The following is an 18,946-nucleotide window of genomic DNA, read 5'->3' on the forward strand; positions in this document are numbered from 1 at the left end:
AATTAAAGAAGTACCTAATTTCTCACGCCTTCTATTCTGTAGGTGAATTCATGACATTCAATAACGCTTCATGAAATTGATACTAAAACTTTGTGTTGTACTAGTAGAGTGTATTGTAAATCTCTTCTGTATATTTTTCATCTAGACTGTGACTATAAATTAAGACTTTATAATAGTATTAAGATGAATACCATGGAATGTTAATATAGTACATTATGCAACGAGCCTATAATGGCAGTAATTAAGACACGAGTATGTGCATGAAACGAGCGCAAGCGAGTTTCATAATTTTCATACAAGCGTCTTAATTACCATTATAGGCAAGTTTCATACGACTTTTTATGCTCGAATATTTCTAACTTGAAATTATTCACAAGTATTCATGTTATTCTTATCTGACTGAGGAGTGGAACTGACCTTGTGCAATATCTCGTGAATTGTGAGATGTGCGCAGACGCGAAAGTATTGATTTTTTCCGAGAAATAAATGTCGACATTGACCTTGATATAATCTAGAGAGTAAAATAAACATTAATCTTGATATAACCTTGAAATTGAATTAGACATTGAAAAACGAGATGACAACTTGAATTTATTTGAATATTATTTACAATTAACGCTAATTATTATAGTAACAGAACTAGTTGTCTTTCGATTACATATCCGAGAATAATCGATACTTGCGCTTTCATATTGCTACAATGGTATTTTCTGATTGGTGGAACACCTGAACTTTAATGAATAGGTGTACTTTAATGAGGTCCATTAAAGGGCTGCTACCAGGTGTATAATTACATTTCGGCATAGTCGAGCATAAAATATATTAAAAATAACCATAACTTCAATAAAACGAAAATTATTATTGCTTAAAATCTTGAGTTCTTTATTTTAATTTGATTACTATAATTTTGTAATTTGCACACTTCTCGATTGTCTAACACGAGATATCTTCCTGTTACAAAGTCAAAATATTGGTACCGGTACATGTAATATTATAAGATTCTTTTTCCATCCAATCTAATTACAATATTCATTATGTTTAAGCCATTTTAAAGTAATTAGACCACATTTGAGAACACGCTGAATGCTATAGAACAGCATGCACTTTGGTTTCGTATTACCCACCTTATACAGCAAAACAAGGAGAGCCATAAGCCAGCAACGTCTAGAGTGAGGTTCCAGATACCAGAGACTGTACGTGGGTGTTTGGTACTCAGCACTTGGACTGTTATGAGGACAGGGACAATACTGCAGCAAAACAACGCAAGTGGGCAGAAGCATCCAGCCCATCAAATGATTCTGATCCAGCAGTTGTGGCAGATTTGCAAGGAAAACATTGAACACAGGAGAAGTTCTGTAATATGAAAATAAATTTATAGGCCTATGTACAATAATAGTACATTATGCAACGAGCCTATAATGATAGTAATTAAGACGCAAGTATGTTTGTTTATGAAACGAGTGAGAGTTTCATAATTTTCATACGAGCGTCTTAATTACCATTATAGGCAAGTTTCATACGACTTTTTATGCTCGACCATATTTCTAACTTGAAATTATTCAGAAGTATACATTTTATTCGTATCTGACAGAAGATCGGAAGTGACCTTGTTCGTAGCTCGTGAATTGTGAGATGTGCGCAGACGCGAAAGTATTGATTTTTCCGAGGAACAATAATGTCATTGACCTTGATGTAATGCAGAGAATGTGTAACCTGGAAATTGATTTGGAATTGAAAAACGAGATGACAAATTTAATTTATTTGAATATTATTTACAATTAACGCTAATTATTATAGTAACAGAACATAACCTTCTGCGACAGTATTGGATTTCCAGCCTCCGTGACTTTTCGCTAATTCCCTTTCGATTGCATATCCGAGAATATTCGATACTTGCGGTTTTATAACGGTACAAAGCAGACTTGTCATTGGCTGAACACCTGTAAGCTGAGTCGTCATTGGCTGAAAACACCTGTACTTTAATGAGTAGGTGTACTTTAATGACATGCATTAAAGGACTGCTACCAGGTGTATAATTACTACATTTCGGCATGGTCGAGCATAAAAACTGTTGAAGTTTTCCTTCAACTACTGCAGGCCTATCATTAACAAAATATAAGTAAGATAAACAGATACACACTCACTATATGCTTAAATTTTCAGTATTAACCAGTAACCAGTAAACACTAAGTATTGAAGACATTGTTCTAATACATTTTTTGCACTTATGCCACATTTACAATCTATCTACAATAGACAATAAGAAAATATTATAAAAGAATATGACATGAGTGGAGATGTTATCCCATGACAACACTCCAAAAGAAAAATAACAATATTTCAAATAGCTGTATTAAAAATGAATGGAAGGTCAAGAGCATTGGTCCTTTTAAGTATTCTTATTGTTTGACTATTATCCAGAAAATTTAATGCGTGATGATTGGGATTTGATTTAATCGGTGCAGATATTTCTTCTTTCACAGTTGAAATGTTGAGGTCACGATGAATGCCATCATTACGGACATACCATGGTGCAGTGACAATGGAATGTAAAGTTTTAGACTGATATCTCTGCAGTATTTCAATGTTTGAGTTGCTAGCAGTTCCCCACAGTTGGAACAGTATGTCCAGATCGGTTTTAGTATGACTTTATAAACAAGAAGTTTATTTTCTAATGACAGTTTTGATTTAGGTCCCAATAACGAATAGATTTTTGATGTTTTAAAATTTAATTCTTTACGTTTAGTTTGTTCTAATACTGATTTATTATCCTACAAAAATTGTGTTCATGATCAATTTTCTTATCCCGAATTATGCAATTGTATTAGGGAAAGGAGGGAAGGGTAAGTAAGATTAGGAATTCACTGTAGTTACTAAGAACTGAAACATGCAAAATTATTTTGTAACTGTATTTTTATTTATAAAAGTAAATAATTTAACAACAGATCACAAAACACTAACATACATACACACTTCCACGCACTCAGGTCAAAGCGCACTAAACATAATTTCAATAGATTACATAAATTAAATTCATGTGAATTAATGCGATCATAGTACTATCAACAACCACTCACAGATCTCACCGCTAACCTAATCAGTCTCAAGTCTCTAAAAACAAGTCTTTGGCAAATGTACTTCTATCAGATGCCCTCTACAAATAGTTATCACTATCGAATCCACTCTAGAAGACCTCCTCGACTGTTGGGCCCTGACCAGAGCCCTGTGATGACTGTCCCTGACCATAGCCCTGCTAAGCCCTCGCCTGTTGTCCACAGTTACTGCCTGCACCTCCCTGGTGCATCTTGGTCATGACGGGACTGCATATCTTCTGCAGCTCCTGCAGCTTGTGTTCGATCTCGTCCTTCTCGGCCAGGGAGTTGCTGTCCAGCCACTGCAACGCACTGTCACACTGCGATCTCACTGTTCTCTTGTCTTCCTCATTAAGCTTGCTGCCCGCCTCGTCCACGGCCTGCTTCACACTGAAGACGTAGTTCTCCAGTTGGTTCCTGGCCGCCACCTTCTGCCTCTGTTTCTCGTCTTCCTCTTTGTATCGCTCGGCCTCCGCCAACATCCTGTCGATGTCTTCCTTGGAGAGGCGACCCTTGTCATTACGGATCGTAATGTTCTTGGAGTTTCCGGTGCTGGCGTCCTTGGCCGTGACATTGACGATGCCGTTAGCGTCGAGGTTGAAGGTGACCTCGATTTGAGGCACTCCTCTGGGTGCGGGAGGAATTCCCGTGAGGTTGAATGTTCCGAGGAGGTTGTTGTCTCGGGTCATGGCCCTCTCGCCCTCGAAGACCTGGATAGTGACTGCAGGCTGATTGTCGGAGTAGGTGGTGAAGGTCTGGGTCTGCTTACATGGGATGCGGGCGTTACGCTCGATGATCTTAGTCATGACGCCGCCCGCCGTCTCGATTCCCAGGGACAGGGGCGTCACGTCCACGAGCAGCACGTCCTGGATCTGCGAGCTGGTGTCCCCGCTGAGGATGGCGGCCTGCACGGCGGCGCCATAAGCCACGGCCTCGTCCGGGTTGATGGACAAGTTGAGCTGCTTGCCACAGAAGAAGTTCTGCAGGAGGCTCTGGATCTTAGGAATTCGGGTGGACCCACCCACCAACACGATGTCGTGGATCGAACCCTTATCCATCTTAACGTCAGTCAGAGCCTTCTCCACGGGATGAAGAGTGGATCGGAAGAGGTCGGCACACAGCTCCTCGAATCGCGCCCTGGATACCTTGGAGTAGAAGTCGATGCCGTCCATAAGCGCGTCCACTTCGATGGAGGCCTCGGTGCTGGATGACAAGGTGCGCTTGGCTTTCTCGGCGGCCGTCCTCAGGCGTCGCAACGCCCTGGGATTTCCTCGGATGTCTTTCTTGAACTTCCTCTTGAACTCGTCCGCCAGATGGTTTACCAGACGGTTATCGAAGTCCTCTCCTCCGAGGTGGGTGTCACCCGCGGTGGCCTTCACTTCGAAGAGCGAGCCTTCGTCGATGGTGAGGATGGAGACGTCGAATGTTCCTCCTCCCAGATCGAAGATGAGCACGTTCCGCTCGCCCTTGAGGTTCTTGTCCAGGCCGTAGGCCAGGGCGGCAGCTGTGGGCTCGTTGATGATTCGGAGGACGTTGAGGCCCGCGATGGTTCCCGCGTCCTTGGTGGCCTGTCGCTGGGAGTCGTTGAAGTAGGCGGGCACTGTGATGACTGCGTCCCTCACTTTGTTGCCCAGGAAGGCCTCTGCAGTCTCCTTCATCTTGCTGAGTACCATGGAGCTGATCTCCTCGGGGGCGAATCGGCGAACCTCTCCCTTGTGTTCCACCTGGATCTTAGGTTTTCCGCAGTCGTTGACCACGGTGAAGGGCCAGTGCTTCATGTCGCTCTGGATCTTGTCGTCGTCGAAGCGTCTACCGATGAGACGCTTGGCGTCGAACACTGTGTTCTTGGGATTCATGGCCACCTGGTTCTTGGCAGCATCACCGATAAGGCGTTCGGTGTCGTTGAAGGCCACGTAACTAGGAGTGGTGCGATTTCCCTGGTCGTTGGCGATGATCTCCACTTTGCCATGCTGCCACACACCCACGCAGGAGTAGGTGGTGCCCAGGTCGATTCCAATAGCTGGTGTTTTCGGCGCCATTGCTGTATTATTAACTGACGATAATAATAAATTCACTTGGTTTATATGTCGCACGTATGCGTATAATCGTCTGCTTTCGCAGTATTTGTAGTTGCTTGCTTGTCGCTTGTTTCAACTGAACTGGCGTCTGCCGCCTTTCCACGCTCTTATATAGTAGCTGGCGGACACGTCAGCTGTTACGAAGGTTCTGACGATTATACCAGAAACTTCGACGTCATCCCAGTACGAGTGCACGCGAGAATGTTGGAGAAGTCTCGGCTATTAGTATGATTGCCAGACGTTGCCTTGGCAACGGAGGCAGGGCTTTGTCACCGAGCGTTGTGATTGGCTGTTGGGAGTTACGTATTGTATTGATTACATAACGGGAACGGTCTACAAGCGTGGAGAGCAGCTGATAGTTGTAAATAGCGAATACAGTCACCGTAGTGAATAGGACTTACTCAACGTACACATGTTATCCGTAATCTGATTCATTATAAACATTATATCTACTGTAAAATTGATCTTTAAACCATTATCTTAAAATAATTTTGTCCTGGATTTGTTATTGTCTATGATCAGCGTGTTGTCACCTTTTTGTATAAATGAATAGTAAGGGCAACATTTATAAAAAGATAAGATATTGATGATGGAAACAACGCAAATGAAACTTGTTAGATGTTTTGTGTGTAAATTATTTATAAAGTAAAGGATAAAAAATTAAACAAATAACAAAGAATTAAGTAATATGGATTTGTACTAAATAATTTTCACTGGGATTATAAAGTCTGAAAAAAAAAAGAGAATTATTAATAATTCAATTATTGTTGGGTTGGTAGAAATATAAACGATGGTACAATCAATCGTTATTTCTTCATATGTGTAACAAAGGTTCAACTACTGTATTCTTTAAATAATTTTAGTGTAATAATTGAAGCGTCGGCTGGAACAACGTTGTAAGTTACATTTGGTAAAATTTACAGGAGCTGCAAAAATGTGTACACGTACAACGTTGTTCTTATACGGTAGCAAACTTTTGAGTGGACAAATTTCACGTACTGCATTGATGGACTGTTGCAAGCCAAGGAGTATAGCAAGGTAACATGACATACAACATTATTATACAGAAACACGCTGAATGAAAATTTTGTAACTTACAACGTTGTTCCAGCCGATGCTTCAATTATTGCTGTAATATTGAAGAGAGTATCGAAACAAACAATTTACTATCTATAAGCACACACATACATACATGCACGCACTCACACAAAAACACAATATAGGCCTACACTCATGTTCAGTGTTGTACAATTCAGGCAACATGAAAGTACTATTCTTTTTTATAATATGTTATTAGTATGAGGACAAATGCATTATGGGAAACTAGATCTTCAAGACATGTCTTCTTAAAATAGATATAAACAGACATGGAAATTTGTAAAACTCAAGTAATCAGTACAGCCTACTACTTCTGTTTAGTGGTCAAGCATAGATTTTCATTTACGGTTTTTCATCCACATTATTGAGTACTTTCTTATGAATAGGAAAATCAACGGTTATACAAGGTAAACCATAAGTAATGTCATTAATTTCAAGGGGTTATTTCTTGAGATATTTCAGATAATACAATTTTGCTAGTTTTTGCTTCCTTTTCGAGATAAAATGGTTTTATATGAAACGTTTCATAGCGTTTTGAGAAAGTCATTCATTTAATTTCAATATGTTCAGTCAATTTTGAAGTTGGGTCCATCTTTTTTATACACAGTGTATTAAATAAACATAAACACAGTTTTACAGTTGTAGACTGCTAACACATAAGTAATATTTGAAGGGTATTAATGCTCTCCAGAAATTACTTTACAAGATTTATGAGAATCTGTAACCGTGTAATTTTGAAATTACTATTCTGTACTCAACTTTTAGATAATTCAGGAGTACCAAAGAACTTTAGTAAAGATTCCACTGTTTCACTGTAACATAAAAAAAAATGTAATCTATATTATGTTCACTGTCTCTTTAAAAAAGTTTTCTTTCCAAAATAAGAAATATAAATTAGAGCAAAATTCTGAACGATATTTAATTATCTATTAAAATAGACAAATATTTGCGAAAAGTTTTAGATAAAAATGAAGCGATAAAGAAATTAAAAAGCCTAACTCATGTAAAGTGAATGAGAAATAGAAAAAAAAATAAATTGAATACAAGGTTAATTGTAATATTTGCATATTTTCACATTATATCAAAGTAGTTAATCACTTCACGTAATCATACCTGAGTCTTTGTGGAGGAACATAAAACCCCCTCTCATTCTGGTTGTAGCCAAGCAGAAGATACAGATGGCGTAGAACTATGCTCTGCGTCTTTGCCATTGACTTCTCATCAGTTGGGAAAGCCTATGTAAAGTATAGCATCAATTTAAATACGAAATACACAATATCTAGTTACATTGGTCTCCAAAAGGACTGGGTATATAAACACTTATTACTTTGGAGATATGTGAATACACTGAAACCTCTTATTTAAGAACATCGAAGGGACATAACAATCTGTCCACATCTGGGAGGTGTCCTTTACTGGGAGGGAGGCTCTCCAATCTAACAGTAAATTTATAATATACATTATGTATGTATTTATTTAATCCACTCAACAATGTAATTACAGAGTAGATAAAATGAAAATAACAGTAGTAATACATATAATAATGGTATTTAAACTTAAACAGTTACAATCCAATACTACTGAACAAAAGATATTAAGCAAATATTACATGTAAATCTCGATAAACAAAAACAGAAGTATTTACAGTATGAAGAAAACATGAAATGCAAATAACTAATCACAGATTAGTAACAATAATACAATAACTGATGAGGGACTAGACCTACGTTAAGTCAGAATTAGGAGTGAGTTCGTAATGATAATTGATATGAAATAATTTAAGAAAGAAGACCAAAAATACAATATGCAAACCAGTTAAGGCCTATTTATTAGCAAAATACTTATGGAGTGTTTTGAACGCTACCGGTATTTATTTCTCTCAAGAGTGTGGTTCTATCCTGAAAGATGTCAATATTGCTCAGTTTATTACAGGAGGAACAGTTTCTAAGAAGTGGAGAGTACTTATAATAACATGTCCTAGCATAGTTTATATTAAATGTTTTACTGGTCCTGCAGTTCTCTCTTGGTGCATGTATTGCTATCCTGGACAGTAGATGACTATTTACAGAACTTGTTAATGAATTATGGAGACATTTTATATCAATATTATTTCTTCTGTGTTGCAAACTTTCAAAATTAAAGAGAGACAAAAGAGATGAGTACGAAATACTACTTTCATTATTCCAGGAGGGATAGTAACCAAATGATTTAAGAAACAAAAATCTGATGAATCCTTCCTTCACGCTTTAAATGAAATGTATTACAGTAGGCTATAGTACAGTACGGTAAATTCTTTGCAACTTTGAACTACAGTAGATAAGACCGAAAAAGGAAAATACAGTACTGTGCCATGCAATTTTATTCTAGGTCTACAGTTATACCATAATTTACAGTTTTCAATTTAACCTTTTACGTTCAGATCCCATGTCTCTCGAAACAGAACAAATGATTGAAGTGAAGAGAATAATCCTACTAACCCTATCATGTATAGAATACAATTTCACGATCGCGGAAACGTTGGACCCATCAGACAAGTTAAATTTTATGACTTTGTTTATCCACCCGCTTCCAGCTAAGAAGGGGTAGTTGACTGGGCTAGTGGTAGCCTACGAGACCCTTATTGTCTTCTTTCATGTTAAGGAATTTCTGTGCAGTTCTTGTAACACATTAGGTCTTGAAATCCAAGTTCTGTCCGTAGTCAGGAGGTAAAGCAAGCTTTAGGATTGTGAAACAACTGTTCGTGTCCGTGTCTGAGAGTGTCTGTAAACGAAAGTTAAATTTATCATTATTTCTATATTATTTCAGTTGGGACATAAAAATCTGTCCGTATATGAGGAGTGTCCGTATCTTGGGGGTGTCCGTAAGGAGAGGTTTCACTGTATACTAAAACCACTGCAGTTGAAACTCGAAAGAGTTTTGTTGGTGCTAACAAATAGCTTTACTGTGCCACAGTCGCAATAATTTTGTTAATTGCATAGGGAAGCATGAAGCGTGCACGGACCTCTGTATTCCCACATACGACTAGTCTGCATAGATCTTAACAGGTACTGGCAACAAGGAGAAACAAACCTACTTATATTTCCATCCGTAAATGAGAACAATATCTTCAAATCATGTAGGATAAAGAAGAAAAATTAATAAGTAAACATTTATTATTATTATTATTATTATTATTATTATTATTATTGTTTTACCTGGTCTGATCTGGACAGAAACTGCATGAGGAGAAACACCAGCAGATGCATTGTCTCCCTATCTGCCTCTTCGAGGTCAATGACTCGATGTAAGAAACCAACCAGATTTCCATCATCTCCAGGTACACCAGCGTTTAGTGAATGAATGTGTCCATCTATGTAAACCAACCAATAAGCTTCAATTAACTTATTGCCACTTACTTCAGGTATCTGACCATGATTTTCTACTCCTCCTATACCCTTTATTATTACAATACAAATAATAAAATAACTTTCTTTCTAACCAATCTTTTCTAGAATAGCTTTTTGCATCAATAAATTACAATATCAATAATCATGGAAGGAGGTAAAGATCATTATAATTAATCAATGACCACTAATTGAATTTAACTAAAATTATAAACTAGGCCTATTAACGAACATGACTGCGTAAATAAAGAATATTCGTAAATTCAATTATATTAAAATTAATTCTTAGAGCTTCAAAATATATATGATAATAACGAAAAAATATTTTCCATTGTTATAATAGATTTACAACACAGGCTACTTTCGCCTTTCATAGCATCGTTTCTTATCCATCTGCTATTCTTTTACTTGTTTTGGATCTTATATTTAATGTACCAGAAGTCAAACTCCAATAATTTCAAAACCAACAAATACCATTAAATACTACACATCAAGAAGAAATCGAACACAATGCTAAAGCTCTTAATAAAATATACAGCATGTTTAATTTTAAAGCACATACAAATGTTTTTAGGGAAATATTATTCTTTATATAAAATATGCAGTATGTTTAACTCTAAAGCTCATACAAATGTTTTTAGGGAAATATTACTCTTTATATAAAATACCGATACTGTTCTAAAATTTTAAAATACGAGCAAGTCCAGAGGAGAATAATTTCAACGTCACTCATTAACTTCCTTCTTTCCCTAAGCACATTACAATTATATGACTCTGTACTGTTCTCTCTGGAATTTGAGGCAGTAAATTCAACAGTATTAGTACGGTTCTGTATTTGTTATACAGTAATACGAGTATGACAACTAGAGAACTTAGATGAAATAGTCTAGTTCTTGTCATTTTAGCGGCACTAGACAAAATATTTCATCTTCATCACCATCATCATCATCATCATCATCATCATCATCATCATCATCATCATCATCATAATCACTTTCTTTTTCATACAGGAAGTTTGTTTCTAATACGGAAATCCGGACAAAGTCAAAGCCACTACTGCTTCCGACCCACTTGCTAACAGTTTTAAAAATGAAAAAAAAATTGTATCATCTACTTGTGATAGTCATTTTAATTATAGAAACAAAAAATGTGGGTCACTTTTCTTATAAGAACTTTCTCGACTGGATGAAAATGAGTGCTTAAGGTGTCAGGTACACCACTGGCCTGCAAAAATTTACTGAAATTCATTTTTTTATAAGTAGCTCAGTTACTATAAAAGCTAAATTAACAAAAATTTTCATGTTTAACATACATGCATTACATTTTATAAAACACTATTCAGAATATTAAAATAGCTTAATTAACTGTAAAAATAATATCAAAGTTGTATGATTTTTTTTACAAACATAAAGCATTTACATAATAAATATACGATTAATTAAATATTGCATGATTCTTTTACTGGAATGATTTAAAGACCTACATCAACAACATAGTCCAGGATCTTATACTGATTCCTTCAGGAAATATATTTTTCTTAATAAAAACTTTTAGACAATTTAATATTGAAGAAAAAAAAATTCTTGAATGAATAGGTAAAAGATCCTAGACTATGCTGTTGATGTAGATCTTTAAGACACTACAGTAAAAGAATCATATATTTTATTATGTAAATACTTTATGGTTATAAAAAAATACAACTTTGATATTGTTTTTACAGAAAATTATTAACTATTTTAATATTCTGAACAGTGTTTTATAAAGTGTAATGTATGTATATTAAACATGATAACTTTTGTTCATTTAGCTTTTATAGTAACAGAAATAAAAAAAAAAATGAATATCAGTAAATTTTTGCTGGGGGAGGTACATTGCCAATATCGTACATATGCAGAGTCGACAAACGACGATTCACACTACAAATATTATGTTATCTAAGCACAAAAATAAACTATTTAGATGCAAAAATAGAAAAATAATAACTGTGGTTGAAACAGATCTCAATGCAAATTAATGTTCATATTATTACATTAAGTAGTGTATTAAAGAAAGAAGCCGTGGTTTGATGAAGATTGTTGCATGGTAGTAGAAAGAAGGAAACAGGCAAAATTGAAATTCTTACAGGATCCAGTTGAGGAGAAGAGAGATAATTATTTCAATGAAAGACGGGAAGCAAGTCGTACACTTAGGAATAAAAAGAGAGGTTACTTGAAGGAAAAACTGAATGAGGTAGAAACAAATAGTAAGAATAAAAACATTCGAGATTTATATAAGGGTATAAAGGAATTTAAGAACGGATATCAGCCAAGGGTAAACGTTATCAAGGATGAGAATGGTGACTTGCTTGCAGACTCTCCATCAATCCTAAACAGATGGAAAAACTATTTTGCGCAACTACTAAATGTACATAGGCCAAATAGAAATGATCGGGACGAAATTGAAATACAAACTGCTGAGCCATTTATACCCGAACCCACGCTTACAGAAGTCGAAATTGCGATAGAAAATCTGAAAAAGTACAAGTCTCCAGGTATCGATCAAATTCCAGCAGAATTAATACAAGAGGGTGGGAGTGCATTATATAGCGAAATTTATAAACTTGTACTTGCTATTTGGGAAAAGGAAATTGTACCAGAACAATGGAAGGAGTCCATAATTGTACCTATTTTTAAAAAGGGGGACAAAACCAACTGTGGTAACTTCCGAGGAATATCACTTTTGTTGACGTCGTACAAAATTTTGTCCAATATTCTTTTGAGAAGATTAACTCCGTACGTAGATGAAATTATTGGGGATTATCAGTGCGGTTTTCGGCGTAATAGATCGACTATTGATCAGATTTTTTGTATTCGACAGATAATGGAGAAAAAATGGGAGTATAAGGGTACAGTACATCAGTTATTCATAGATTTCAAAAAGGCTTATGACTCGGTTAAGAGGGAAGTATTATATGATATTCTTATTGAATTTGGTATTCCCAAGAAACTAGTTCGATTAATTAAAATGTGTCTCAGTGAAACGTACAGCAGAGTCCGTATAGGTCAGTTTCTATCTGATGCTTTTCCAATTCACTGCGGGCTAAAGCAAGGAGATGCACTATCACCTTTACTTTTTAACTTCGCTCTAGAATATACCATTAGGAAAGTTCAGGATAACAGGCAGGGTTTGGAATTGAACGGGTTATATCAGCTTCTTGTCTATGCGGATGACGTGAATATGTTAGGAGAAAATACACAAACGATTAGGGAAAACACGGAAATTTTACTTGAAGCAAGTAGAGCGATCGGTTTGGAAGTAAATCCCGAAAAGACAAAGTATATGATTATGTCTCGTGACCAGAATATTGTACGAAATGGAAATATAAAAATTGGAGATTTATCCTTCGAAGAGGTGGAAAAATTCAAATATCTTGGAGCAACAGTAACAAATATAAATGACACTCGGGAGGAAATTAAACGCAGAATAAATATGGGAAATGCCTGTTATTATTCGGTTGAGAAGCTCTTATCATCCAGTCTGCTGTCGAAAAATCTGAAAGTTAGAATTTATAAAACAGTTATATTACCGGTTCTTCTGTATGGTTGTGAAACTTGGACTCTCACTCTGAGAGAGGAACATAGGTTCAGGGTGTTTGAGAATAAGGTGCTAAGGAAAATATTTGGGGCTAAGCGGGATGAAGTTACAGGAGAATGGAGAAAGTTACACAACACAGAACTGCACGCATTGTATTCTTCACCTGACATAATTAGGAACATTAAATCCAGACGTTTGAGATGGGCAGGGCATGTAGCACGTATGGGCGAATCCAGAAATGCATATAGAGTGTTAGTTGGGAGACCGGAGGGAAAAAGACCTTTAGGGAGGCCGAGACGTAGATGGGAGGATAATATTAAAATGGATCTGAGGGAGGTGGGGTATGATGATAGAGACTGGATTAATCTTGCACAGGATAGGGACCGCTGGCGGGCTTATGTGAGGGCGGCAATGAACCTTCGGGTTCCTTAAAAGCCATTTGTAAGTAAGTAAGTAAGTATTAAAGAAAGAAGAGACCTAGATTGTACTCAATAGTGGAAATGTACAAAGGAGTAAGTGATCAAAATTGTTCAAACTTTAAAGCAAGTATGCATGCATGGTCAGAGTTAAAAAAATACCCCCCCCCCTCTTATAATTAATTTATGCGATACTTATGCTGGTAACACTTCAATTAAAATTCAGATATCTCGAAAAAATAAATTGGACAAAACATTTATAAATAAAGGTATGCAATTATTTAAATAAAGTCTACACGATGATGATATAATAATAATAATAATAATAATAATAATAATAATAATAAAGAGTGAGTGAAGAAAGAGTAATGCTGAAACTGATCAGGAAGAGAAAAAGAAATTGTCTGGGTCACTGGCTAACAAGGACACTGCCTACTGAAGGATGCACTAGAATGAATGGTGAATGGAAGAAAAGTTCGGGGCAGAAGAAATCAGATTATAGACAACACTAAGATATATGGGTCGTATGCGGAGATCAAGAAGAAGGAGGAAACTAGGAACGATTGGAGATTGCTAGGTTTGCAGTGAAAGACCTGCTCTTTCGCAGAAAACAATGAATGAATGAATGAATAATAATAATCCACATGGTAGGCCAATTGATCTGTTTCGTCTCATCAAAAGTCTATCTTCGTGAACACCCAAAATCTCGAAAGAACATTCAGAAAATTAAATTTCCAAATCCTTAGTTCCTGATTACGCTCACAACTGTAAGAAAATATAAACACGAAACATCTAACAAGTTTCATTTGCGTTGTCATCATCATCATCATCATCATCATCATCATCATCATCATCATCATCAACATCTTATCTCTATTATTAATATTACCCAGGAAATATAAACACAAAACATCTAACAAGTTTCATTTGCGTTGTATCAAATATGAATGAGGTATAAATTCATTTGCATTGTTTCCATCATCATCAACATGTTATCTCTTTTATTAATATTACCCGTACTATTCATATACAAAAAAGTGACAAAACGCTGAGCATAGACAAGAACAAATCCAGGACAAAATTATTTTAAGCTAACGGTATTAGATCACTTTTACAGTAGGTATAATGTTTATATTGAATCAGATTGCGGACAACATGTCTAAATTAAATAACAAATCCTATTCACTACGGTGACTGTAGTCGCTATTTACAACGATCAGCTGTTCTCCACGCTTCTAGACCGATCCCATTATGTAATCAATACAATACGTAACTCCCAACAGCCAATCACAACGCTCGGTGACAAAGCCCTGCCTCCGTTGCCAAGGCAACGTCTGGCAAGCCTACTAATAGCCGAGACTTCTCCAACATTCTCGCGTGCACTCGCAAGGGATGACGTCGAAGTTTCTGGTATAATCGTCAGAACATTCGTAACAGCTGACGTGTCCGCCAGCTACTATATAAGAGCGTGGAAAGGTGGCAGACGCCAGTTCAGTTGAAACAAGCGACAAGCAAGCAACTACAAATACTGCGAAAGCAGACGATTATACGCATACGTGCGACATATAAACCAAGTGAATTTATTATTATCGTCAGTTAATAATACAGCAATGGCGCCGAAAACACCGGCTATTGGAATCGACCTGGGCACCACCTACTCCTGCGTGGGTGTGTGGCAGCATGGCAAAGTGGAGATCATCGCCAACGACCAGGGAAATCGCACCACTCCCAGTTACGTTGCCTTCAACGACACCGAGCGCCTTATCGGTGATGCTGCCAAGAACCAGGTGGCCATGAATCCCAAGAACACAGTGTTCGACGCCAAGCGCCTCATAGGTAGGCGCTTCGACGACGACAAGATCCAGAGCGACATGAAGCACTGGCCCTTCACCGTGGTCAACGACTGCGGAAAACCTAAGATCCAGGTGGAACACAAGGGCGAGGTACGCAGATTCGCCCCCGAGGAGATCAGCTCCATGGTACTCAGCAAGATGAAGGAGACTGCAGAGGCCTTCCTGGGCAACACAGTGAGGGACGCAGTCATCACAGTGCCCGCCTACTTCAACGACTCCCAGCGACAGGCCACCAAGGACGCGGGAACCATCGCGGGCCTCAACGTCCTCCGAATCATCAACGAGCCCACAGCTGCCGCCCTGGCCTACGGCCTGGACAAGAACCTCAAGGGCGAGCGAAACGTGCTCATCTTCGATCTGGGAGGAGGAACATTCGATGTCTCCATCCTCACCATCGACGAAGGCTCGCTCTTCGAGGTGAAGGCCACCGCGGGTGACACTCACCTCGGAGGAGAGGACTTCGATAACCGTCTAGTGAACCACCTGGCAGACGAGTTCAAGAGGAAGTTCAAGAAAGACATCCGAGGAAATCCCAGGGCGTTGCGACGCCTGAGGACGGCCGCCGAGAAAGCCAAGCGCACCTTGTCATCCAGCACCGAGGCCTCCATCGAAGTGGACGCGCTTATGGACGGCATCGACTTCTATTCCAAGGTATCCAGGGCGCGATTCGAGGAGCTGTGTGCAGACTTGTTCCGATCCACTCTTCATCCCGTGGAGAAGGCTCTGACTGACGCTAAGATGGATAATGGTTCGATCCACGACATCGTGTTGGTGGGTGGGTCCACCCGAATTCCTAAGATCCAAAGCCTCCTGCAGAACTTCTTCTGTGGCAAGCAACTCAACTTGTCCATCAACCCGGACGAGGCCGTGGCTTATGGCGCCGCCGTGCAGGCCGCCATCCTCAGCGGGGACACCAGCTCGCAGATCCAGGACGTGCTCCTCGTCGACGTGACGCCCCTGTCCCTGGGAATCGAGACGGCGGGCGGCGTCATGACTAAGATCATCGAACGTAACGCCCGCATCCCGTGTAAGCAGACCCAGACCTTCACCACCTACTCCGACAATCAGCCTGCAGTCACTATTCAGGTCTTCGAGGGTGAGAGAGCCATGACCCGAGACAACAACCTCCTCGGAACATTCAACCTCACGGGAATTCCTCCCGCACCCAGAGGAGTGCCTCAGATCGAGGTCACCTTCAACCTCGACGCCAACGGTATCGTCAATGTCACGGCCAAGGACGTCAGCACCGGAAACTCCAAGAACATTACGATCCGTAATGACAAGGGTCGCCTCTCCAAGGAAGACATCGACAGGATGTTGGCGGAGGCCGAGCGGTACAAAGAGGAAGACGAGAAACAGAGGCAGAAGGTGGCGGCCAGGAACCAACTGGAGAACTACGTCTTCAGCGTGAAGCAGGCCGTGGACGAGGCGGGCAGCAAGCTTAGCGAGGAAGACAAGAGAACAGTGAGATCGCAGTGTGACAGTGCTCTGCAGTGGCTGGACAGCAACACCCTGGCCGAGAAGGACGAGATCGAACACAAGCTGCAGGAGCTGCAGAAGATATGCAGTCCCGTCATGACCAAGATGCACCAGGGAGCAGCAGGCAGTGGCTGTGGACAGCAGACGAGGGCATCGCAGGGCTATGGTCAGGGACCGTCATCACAGGGCTCTGGTCAGGGCCCAACAGTCGAGGAGGTCTTCTAGAGTGGATTCGATAGTGTTAGCTATTTGTAGAGGGCATCTGATAGAAGTACATTTGCCAATGACTTCTTTTTAGAGACGTGAGACTGATTAGGTTAGGGTGAGATTCGTGAGTGGTTGTTGATAGTGCTATGATCGCATTAATTCATATGAATTTAATTTATGTATTCTATTGAAAATATGTTTAGAGAGCTTTGACCTGAGTGCGTGGAAGTGTGTATGTATGTTAGTGTTTTGTGATCTGTTGTTAAATTATTTATTTTTATAAATACAAATACAGTTACAAAATAATTTTGCATGTTTCATTTCTTAGTACCTACAATGAAATCCTAATGTTGCTTATCCTTCCCTCCTTTCCCTAAGTGCATATTTCCAGATAAGAAAATTGAACATGAACACAATGTTTGTAGGATAATAAATTGGTATTAGAGCAATGTCTTCACTACTTAGTGTTTACTGGTTATGGGTTAATACTGATAATTTAAGCATGTATTGTGTGTAACTGTTCCCTTACTTATATTTCGTAATTGATAGGCCTGCAGTAGTTGAAGGAAAACTTTAACAGTTTTTACTTATGCTTTATTTTTGCAAAACATGCATTATTAGGATTTTAAAATCATATATTTCAAGTCATAACCAAGAAGATCAAAGTTAAGTTACCGAAATTTCCACCACGTTATTGAGATGAAATGTGTCACATGTGGCAGTATCTTCAAATACAATTCTGTGGCCGGGAGAAAAAAGGTCTTAAGTCAATTTTTTGTGAAAGAGAGATTTTTATATATTCTGAAAGCAGAAACAATTCTCTCCAATCTGGTAAAACGGTTAAAGTCAAATAAGACTCCTGACTGGATTTATAGAGCGTTACCGAATGTCCTAAGTACTTTTTTGAATCGAGCACGCAGAGAATAAAGGACTTGAGAATATTTAATACTTTATTCCTTACAAACTATCACATGTTTACTTTCCATGCTTCCCTATTAAAAAGGTCTAACTTGTATTTTAGTCATTTTATCACATACTGATGTCCTTTCCTTTTAAAACTTTAAGCACCAGGGTGAACAGTCCTGTAATTGTTTAAGACCTATTTTGCATTTCTAATAATTTACATTTCTCATTTATTTTGACATGAAAAAGGTCTTATGTTTAATAGTCTCTTCTACTCAGTTTGTTTTCTAGTCTTAAAAGGGCTTAAGTGCGGCTATTTTTGGAAATAATCAAGAAAATTGTTAAATGAGCAACATTACCTATTTTAGATGAAATATAAACAAATAATAACAAGGAAAAAACTCTCAATTAAACAAACTCTATAATTGACACCAATTCAAATCTTTCTACTGCTGTCCTGAAAAGTATAAAATTTTCACTTAAGACCTTTTTCCTCCCGGCCACAAAATTTAACACATTTAAAATCAATGATAAGGATCGACAGGAAGAATTTCGTGAAAAATATTTCATCACAATAATGTAATGATTCGTACTACTGGTATACCAGTACTTAAAAAAAAAAATGTTACAGCAGCCAATCACAGATCATGAGAAAGATGAATGCAATCTGAAATGAATATTGGATATAACATAAGAACAGGGGTCACTGACGTACTATATATGCCTACACTATAGACGATGACATCTGCTTCGAAGCACCGCTCAGGTGTGTGGTCGAATTCCGCTTGGACTGATTCCCTGATAGTTTTTTATTCGGTTATTTAACGATGCTATATCAACTAAACTAGATTATTGAGAGTCGAT

At 38.3% G+C, this 18,946-nt stretch overlaps 3 protein-coding genes across 12 annotated transcripts in view; 1 reads left to right on the forward strand and 2 right to left on the reverse strand.

Moving 5' to 3' along the window:
• Positions 1-18,946, reverse strand: part of unc79 (UNC-79 domain-containing protein) — a 216,646-nt gene that overhangs the window by 60,998 nt on the left and 136,702 nt on the right. For all 10 annotated transcript variants that reach the window (XM_069829515.1, XM_069829517.1, XM_069829521.1 and 7 more), the window contains 3 exons: positions 9,463-9,617; positions 7,382-7,503; positions 1,125-1,353 (listed from right to left, as the gene is read on the reverse strand). In XM_069829515.1, the coding sequence (XP_069685616.1) occupies positions 1,125-1,353; positions 7,382-7,503; positions 9,463-9,617 (506 nt within the window). The remainder of the gene's footprint in view (positions 1-1,124; positions 1,354-7,381; positions 7,504-9,462; positions 9,618-18,946) is intronic.
• LOC138702034 (heat shock protein 70 A1-like) lies at positions 2,896-5,263 on the reverse strand. Its single transcript, XM_069829530.1, has one exon. The coding sequence runs from the start codon at positions 5,129-5,131 to the stop codon at positions 3,254-3,256; it is 1,878 nt and encodes a 625-aa protein (XP_069685631.1). The 5' UTR covers positions 5,132-5,263; the 3' UTR covers positions 2,896-3,253.
• LOC138702031 (heat shock protein 70 A1-like) lies at positions 15,114-17,485 on the forward strand. Its single transcript, XM_069829527.1, has one exon. The coding sequence runs from the start codon at positions 15,251-15,253 to the stop codon at positions 17,195-17,197; it is 1,947 nt and encodes a 648-aa protein (XP_069685628.1). The 5' UTR covers positions 15,114-15,250; the 3' UTR covers positions 17,198-17,485.

Source organism: Periplaneta americana, chromosome 6, assembly GCF_040183065.1.
Source record: "Periplaneta americana isolate PAMFEO1 chromosome 6, P.americana_PAMFEO1_priV1, whole genome shotgun sequence".
Classification (NCBI taxonomy): Eukaryota; Metazoa; Arthropoda; class Insecta; order Blattodea; family Blattidae; genus Periplaneta; species Periplaneta americana.